This window comes from Fomitopsis serialis (genome assembly GCF_022376445.1).
Source record: "Fomitopsis serialis strain Sig1Antser10 chromosome Unknown B0H18scaffold_442, whole genome shotgun sequence".
Lineage (NCBI taxonomy): Eukaryota > Fungi > Basidiomycota > Agaricomycetes > Polyporales > Fomitopsidaceae > Fomitopsis > Fomitopsis serialis.
Window position 1 is genome coordinate 4,596 of NW_025955402.1, and position 8,113 is coordinate 12,708.

Below are 8,113 nucleotides of genomic sequence, written 5' to 3' on the forward strand. Positions count from 1 at the left end.
ACGCCGTTACAGTCGAAGCCCAGGCATAGTAATGAGTCGCACCTCGGGTCGTCCTCCAAAGCCTTCAGACTCACAACCTCCCACAACGCATGGTGTCGGAGAGATAGCATAGGGGTGGACGGAGGCAAGCGACCGTCTAACAGATCAGGAAGGCATTATGATCTCGTATAAGGTATTGTACAGAAGGGAAATGAGCACACGTTGAAGCGACAAATGTCCGTTGAGCTGCTTTTTGAATTTGTGCTACGGATCATAGTCTCGGGGCGTCGAGGTTTGCAGCTCAACAACAGCTATAACGATTGCGACCTGCGCCTCAGGGATCATCGATGGTACAAGCCTCTGCCAATCACAGCACTCAAGTTGATGCTGCGATTCAGAATAACTTGACGTCGAATATATAGCCATTGTGCGTGGGCAGCGGACTTGACCGTTCCCTGCAGTGAGGTCGTCACCATTGAGTTAGTACTGGACCGAACTAGCTAACGATGATACGCAAGTGTAGACTCGACGAAGAAGTGTCACGACATCGATCTATGAGCTGCAGACCTACATACACCGTGCCATGCCAGTGCCAAGGAACCAGTTCATACAAAGCCAAGATTGACAAACTAGAGCTGGGAGATGACAGAATACGGGACCCTGATAGAGCTATACGGAAGCGAAGCGAATGCAATTGTGAAAATCAGCCATTGTAGATGATCAAGAACAGTGGCCTAATGGCGTCGTTCTGCCATAGCATGTAGAGTCAGAGCGAGTCGTCACCGACGTGTAGAAGCTCACCCTGTAGACTACAAGGACATTGTACATCTCCGCATCAACGCACGTGGATTGTGGATAGCGGCGAAGTACTCACCAACAGCTTCATCATAATCCAATCTACCGCTGGCAGGCTCGCCGATGACAGAATTGTAGCCGTGCGGTGGCTAAGGAATATCGGTATCACGCAAAGCCTGAGGCTGCGTCAGCATCAGAGTATTGCATACGCACCTCGGTCAAGGATGTGCTTGAGTTCGTCATCTTGATCGTCTTACCCAACACAACGTCGTTGAGCAACATCGCCTTGTACGGTGAGCCGCCTAAATTCTTGACATAGGCGTTCGAATTCGACGATGTTGCAGAAGTGTATATCCCTGGGCCAAATACACCCACGTTGCCTTTGTGGAAGGAGAACTGTCGCACTACCGTCAGCGCGAGTGAGACGACGAGGTATAAAACAAGACACGACGAACCTCAATTATCCTGCAAATTGAACACTTGGCATCTTTGCAAAGAGCACCCTTGTTCTCAGAGTCGCCGATCGTGCAGGTTCGGGTCGTGCCGTGCCACCTCCGCCTACTATTTCCCCCGGTAATGTGGGTGTTACGTTCGACATGACGCTTATACGACATAAACGCGTCAGTGTGGGACTTATGGCAGTAGACCTTCCATATCTATTGAAGACATTCATTGAGCAATCGTCTTTGGACAGCCTGAAAATGTAGACACCCGCCTTGACTATGGCAGGTTTGGTCGTGGAGTGCTTCCATTGATCGGTGAACTGCTTCGAGACTGCAAATAAAGAAGGGCAAGTCGACAAGGCGTCGTGCCAAGATCACGAAAGGGATTTACCGTCTTGGAAGGATGCCATGTCCGGGCTTATGTTCAAAATGACAGGAGCTGCCAAAGACCGTCAGTGCGGTGCGATCGGAAAGTCTATGACAACGAAACGCCTCACTCGAGCCAAATGTATCGTCCTTGCAGCGGTTGGAGCAGAAGTCGCTCATCTTCCCGTTAATGATGACCTTGGGCCGCTGCCGGCACCTAAAGACGCCGTGGGCAATGAGCACCACGTCCACGGTGCACTGGTAAGCATGAGACAATTACAGGAGACACAACTCCACGCCCTGGCTATATGACCGAATGTTCAATGTTACAGATCATTAGTGTGTTATGGCTTCTTACGCGTGATGCGACCTAGAACAGTAGTCACTTGGCTTGCCGTTAGGCCCTACGTAGACCGGTTTCTGGCATCCCGGGAGCTTGCAGATGCCGGCGCGGACAATCCCTTGGGCTCCTCTGATACCTCCCTGGAAGGCATCATGGCAACGATTGCCACAAAATTCGTGCACTACGTCACAGACATCGTTTGAGCGACTCCGGCGTGGAATTATATGACACCCCACATACTGCGATTAGCGTCGACATACACCGGGCGCAAATGACAATTCTATTATATAGTGAGGTTCAAAGACGTTTTGAACACCGTGAAAGGAATACATCGGAGCTCCACGCACCTTGCAGAGCTTCGCGCCGCCTACGCTGGGGCTGGGCCCATTGGATTGTTGCATGGTATCCCTATGTTTCTTGGAGCAGAAGGAGGAATACGAGCCGTCAGGATTCTGCCACGCGCCTTTGTGACAGCCAGGATAGCAACAGGTTGCGTTCGGCGTATATGATCTATGGGCAGACATAATGAGCCTCGTGTGTCAGTGCCGAGAGGAGACTTCCTCGCACTGAGCAATACGCAAGGCCTTCACTTATATGTAAGACGTGAAATGAAGAGGCTCGCACAAGGTTCGTAAAGACTTACTGCTGACATGATGCAGACGTGGTTCTACCTATTGTTGATGGTCGCTGCCTGATCAGTCACAGCGAGCATCTCATTAAGCCCTTGACCACATACCTTCGGATCTCGGTCTTGCGGTCTGCACGCTCTGCAACCAGCGTGCATCTCGACCGCAACTCTCCTCATCGCCCAATGCCAGTGCTATACTTGACTGTTCCAATACAGTTGTTGATCGTATCGATGTAGAAGCTGTGGAACATGAGTACAGTGCGGTTGTGACGTACACGAGGACGGCGATCAATAGAAAGAGGGGTTGCCTCGTCCACACAGGCTACACGCGCGCGCTACCAATGTCTGTCGCGTCGCAGGCTGTCTACTCGCATGATCCTGTGCGGATGCAGGCGATGGTCGATCGTACTCGAACGTTATGTATGACCGATTGCGTGCGCAGACCTCGAGACAATGCACAGCGCGCATTCTCCCGTCTCTAGCATTGATCTTAGGTTGGTTCAGCAACCTGCGCACCGTGCGGATCATGTTGCGATCCGAGGGTGCCGCGCGACGGATTACTCGAAGCAGTTTTGAAGGTTGTATACGCCAGGAAACTACGAGCGGCGGCGCTAACACTGTATACATATTGCGAGTGCGACTTGTTCACGATGATTCATGCACAATAGGTTCATCGTCATCAAGTCACAAAATTGGTGGTTTGATGGTGCATCAAGAGTCAGCGACCATAGATCACCAGGAAGAGCGGCCGAATTGCTTCATTCTGCAGATATCGTCAACAATTGCAGTAAAGTTCACGTACAATATAACCTCACCTTGTAGACTGAGCGGGAGAGCATGTCGTCGTCAACGCCAGTGGATCACACGGAACAACACTATGTTCTTACCAATGGCTTCATCATCATTTAGGCTTCTTCCCGGCTCGCCGACGACCGAGTCATATCCTGCAGGAGGCTAGATCATACACGGCCTCAGTATGTTTGGCATTGTACAATGGTGTATGTTCACCTGCGTGAGCGACGGACTGTCGACGGTCAACTTTATGGCCTTGCCCATCACGACGTCGCTGAGAAGCATCGCCTTGTACGGTGATCCGCCCTGCTCTTGGACGTAGTCGTTTGCCTTCGAGGACGTCGCTGAAGTGTAGATTCCCGCGCCGAATCGACCAAAGTTCGTTCGGTGGCCGAATTTCGCAAGGCGGAACGACGTCTACGAATGGTGCGATGGAACAGACGTCATGATCCGAAATAGAGAAGTCGCATATATGGCACGAACCTTGATTATCCCGCAGAGCGAGCAGACGCTGCTGTTGCATACGGCGGGCTGAATCTCGCTGTCGCCGATCTTACACGCACGGGTCGTTCCGTGCCAACGGCGTTTGCTATTGCCCCCTGGTATCTCACGCGTGCGCTCAACGCTCAGCCGGTATCGCGAGAACTGGTCGTTGTGTTGCTTGTCGCAGAATATCTTCCATATCTGCGTCTCGCTGAGTGACGCTCGTCTCAGCGAGACTAGACGACAAACCCACCTTGATGACAGTAGGGACATGTGTCGGATGCTTCCACTGGCTCCGGAATTGTTTTGACACTGGATATGGTCAGTATACAGACCCGTCCGACAGACACGACGGGTCCGCCATACCGTCTTCGAAGGATTCCATGCTGACATTGATGTGCAGGATAAGTGGAGCTATCAAATATAGGTGAGACCGGGTTATCGGAGACGTGGACAGATGTTCCTCACCGGAATTGAAAGTGATCTTACTACAACGCTTGGAGCAGAAGTCACTTAACTTCCCGTTCAAGGTGACCTTCGGCCACTTCGAGCAACTGCAGGAGCTAATAGTAAATGCATGTACCAATACAGATGAACCACGTGAAGTACGAGAGGCAATTTTCGGCCTTTCCGTTCCGCAGCGCTTCGCTATAGGGATGTAGATGGATGAGAGAGAGATGACATGTTCAAGTTGAGATACTTGCAGGCGATGCGCATTCGTGCAGTATTCACCAGGCACGCCGTTCTGGCCCACAAATGCAGGTTTCCCGCATTGAGGAAGCTTGCAGACAACAGTCGTAGGAGCCGGTGATGCGCGCGGACTTCCGGTGTTCAAACGTTCACTATTCCCTTTTGGGAGGCAGTAACACAACGCATGCCGCAGAAGTCGTGTTCTTGGGGCAAGACATCAATATGGGGTCGGCGATGGTCACTTCGTAGCTCACATACCTTTATTGTTCGCAATATACACTGGCCTTGCTTGACAGTGCTGTACATCGATTTGAGATGACTGGTAAGATGAACACCGATACAGAGGCGATCCCGTACCTTGCAGAGTTTCACAGGATCTTGCACGCCATTCACCTGCCTCATAGCATCTCGATGGCTCGTACCACAGTAGGAGGAATACGATCCATCGGGATCCTGCCAAACACTTTGGCGACAACCAGGATACTGACAAGAGGTATTGTGAGTCCGCGTCGTGTCCGAGCACATCCTTAGACCTCGTGGATGGCGGGTGGAAGAAAGGCGTACAGGCGAATCCTAGCCATAAGTACGGAGAAAAACGAGGAGATTAGGTTTAGTGGATGTCAGCGAAGCCGAGCAGGTTAGGTAGCCGCCCTAGCTGGTTTGTTCGGATGCTGGCCACGCGCCACTGTTCGCCAGAGTCGACCCACCAGAGGTCCACGGCACGTATCTCTCTCTCCTACTCCGCGCGGATGTCCCCTGAGCTTTTGGCTGTGATCGTTGTTGCGATGGTCACATCCACGACAATCTGGTGCTGGCCCTCTCGAGGCCTTCAGGCAGCAATGAGTCAACGAGATCGGGCGCATCCGAGTCAACGTCGCAGTCAGGGAACCACGTCGGCCTCAGCTGAGTCACGTAGACACCGCTCTGAGCGACCGCCCAGTCCCGCGGACATCAATGAGACACAAAGACGAGGTGTGTGGTAGGGGCCAAAGTGGCGAAAACCAATCCTGATCTGGTCTCGCAGACGAACGCGGAGTCGATGAAAGCGAGCGCCTTGTCCCAGTGCGTTCGCTGGCGGTTTCTCCCGAGCCACATTTGCCCTTGCCTGAGGCAAAAGCTACGGTCCCCATCCTCTTCTATCACCGTCACGACCCATATTATGAGTATGTCTTCGTGTTGTATATAAACATACAAAGACGAACTTAACCGACCTTTTCAGATTTACTAACTTCGCCGGGACTCCTGTCCAATGGGATAACAACCGGTACCCGACCGCGGAGCACCGTACGTCCATTCAGATCTAGTGAACAACTATCAGCCCTCTCATTAAGCTATGGATCGCATACAGTTTTCCAAGCTCACAAGTTCATAGACACTCAGCCAGAACTAGCTGAACGAGTCCGCCACCTCCCCAGCGCCCGCGCTGCCCTCCAGGAAGCGGGGCGCTATCGTAAATTCCAGCGCACAAACTGGTTTGATGTCAACGTGGGCGTCATGGACGCGGTCTTGAGGCCAAGTTCACCCAGCATTCGGAGTTGAGAGACATGCTCCTCGGGACGGGTGATGCCGAACTCATTGAGGACAGTCCGGTATGGACCTTGCTCGTGATGACTAGGCCCGACGCTCATCATCTAAACAGGTCGACTCCTTCTGGGGATGTGGACACGATGGTCAAGGAAGGAACGAGCTCGGAAAGGCGCTTATGCGGCTGCGCGACAAGATGCGGCGTGACCATTGAAGTTTGGGAGCACCTGTGCAGTTAGTCTGTGTTTGAGCATCTGTAGTACATACAAGATCTCGTTCATATTCGTGTCTCTTTGAGTCCGGAGCTATAGTAGCTGCCCGACGGGCTGCAACCCTTTGAACGCACCACCCACACGGTCGTACACGAGCTGGCCTCGTACGTAGGTCTTCTGCACTCGTCCCTGCAGCTTCAGGCCCTCGTACGGGGTGAGCTTATTCTTGAAGTTCAACGACTCCCTTGTCACCTGCGCACGACAATCAGCTTCCCGACGAAGTCCCACTGGAAAAGACGGCCTACCGTGAACTCCTCCTTCGGATCCCAGACGATCAGATCCGCGTCGTACCCCACCTCAAGCGCGCCCTTCCTCCCGGCCAAACCCGCATGCTTCGCCGTTCTCACCGCGCACCACTCTATGATCCTCTCGATCCCCACGCCGTGGTTCTTCCCCTCCGTCCACAACAAACTCAACCCCAGCCCGAGCGTACTGATACCGCCCCACGCCTTCATGATGTCCCCGTCCTCCAACCTTTTCAGACTCGCAACGCACGGGCTGTGGTCGCTCACGACACAGTCGATTGTACCCTCTAGCAGCGCATCCCACAGCGCGGCGCGGTTTCCCTCTTCGCGCACGGGTGGGCAGCACTTGAACTCGGGGCGGCCGGCGGGGATCTGCTCTGCGTTTAGACAGAGGTAGTGAAAGCATGTCTCGACCGTGAGTGGGAGGCCCGACGCTTTGGCAGCGCGGATTAGCGGGAGCGCGGAGGCGGCGGAGAGGTGGACGATGTGTAGCCGGAGGGAGGGGTATTGCTTCTGGAGGGTCGTGATGAGCGCGATGGCGTCGACTTCGAGCTGCTGAGGGCGCGACGTGAGGAACGTGTTGTACTCCGTTGGATCTGTGGTGGGGGCGGGATGGCTGTGTTTGTCGAGCTCGGCGTGAAAGCAGAGGACGGTGGGTGTGTCCTGTGTGCGGTATGTCATTATAAAAGTGCGGGTCATGGCTCGCGGAATGGACACACTCTCAGTTGGTCCATGGCGAGTCGGAGATCCGTCTCATTCACACACGGGAATTCCTGCCAAGGCATGAGAGGGCGGAGTGCGGTGGACTAGTAACAGAACATACGTCCACACCGCTCTCGATCAGGAAGCACTTGAAGCCTTTCACACCAGCATCAATCAGCGGTCGCAAATGAGCCTGCCGTGCTGCTCCCGTGAGCAGACATGCTCGGTAGGATGGAAGGTCGGACGCCTTACCTGGTTTCCGGGAATCACACCGCCCCAGAAGGCGACATCCGTCCAGCACTGACCCTTCGCAGCCGCACGTTTCTCCTCGAGGTTCGCCGCCGTCGTGGTCGGTGGGATGGAATTCAAAGGCATATCCACGACTGTCGTGACACCGCCAGACGCCGCAGCACGCGTGCCCGTCCAGAATCCTTCCCAGTCCGTCCGGCCTGGCTCATTGAGATGGACGTGGGCGCTGGTACCGGCTTCATGAGCTGTGTGCAGATTTCCGGGTGGAAAAGACCCACTCTACGAGACCTGGGAGAATGTACTTGTCTCCAGCATCGATCCAGTTGGCGTCCTCCACGTCTGGAAAGCTCGCCCGGTCGCGTACATCGTCATAGACTTCAGTGATCTTGCCTGTCGCGGCGTCTACGACGACGGTGGCCGGCTTCAAGCTACCGTGGACAAAAACGTTCTTCCCGGCACATACGCGTTGAGAGGCCATCGTAGCGAATGGGTCGACGAAAAGACGAGACAGCAAAGCCTGGCGGAGTGACTGGCGGGCGACTGGTAGAGGCCCGATGTGGCTGAGGTGGCGGATGTGGCTGAAAACTTGTGACGGGCGAGAT

The 8,113-nt window shown here is 54.0% G+C and overlaps 1 protein-coding gene across 1 annotated transcript; it reads right to left on the reverse strand.

The window, feature by feature from the left end:
• Positions 1 to 425: 425 nt before the first annotated feature.
• Positions 426 to 4,602, reverse strand: B0H18DRAFT_1110800 (uncharacterized protein; the record flags this gene model as incomplete). The annotated part of the gene is made up of 23 exons (XM_048032772.1): positions 426 to 727; positions 781 to 788; positions 854 to 923; positions 988 to 1,170; positions 1,230 to 1,430; positions 1,484 to 1,548; positions 1,609 to 1,656; positions 1,715 to 1,800; positions 1,864 to 1,887; positions 1,942 to 2,107; positions 2,167 to 2,206; positions 2,274 to 2,436; positions 2,570 to 2,597; positions 2,663 to 2,756; positions 3,071 to 3,171; positions 3,442 to 3,508; positions 3,563 to 3,763; positions 3,830 to 4,030; positions 4,083 to 4,141; positions 4,196 to 4,243; positions 4,298 to 4,383; positions 4,439 to 4,477; positions 4,562 to 4,602. The coding sequence occupies 23 exons, from the start codon at positions 4,600 to 4,602 to the stop codon at positions 683 to 685; spliced, it is 2,064 nt and encodes a 687-aa protein (XP_047884598.1). The 3' UTR covers positions 426 to 682.
• Positions 4,603 to 8,113: the final 3,511 nt, after the last annotated feature.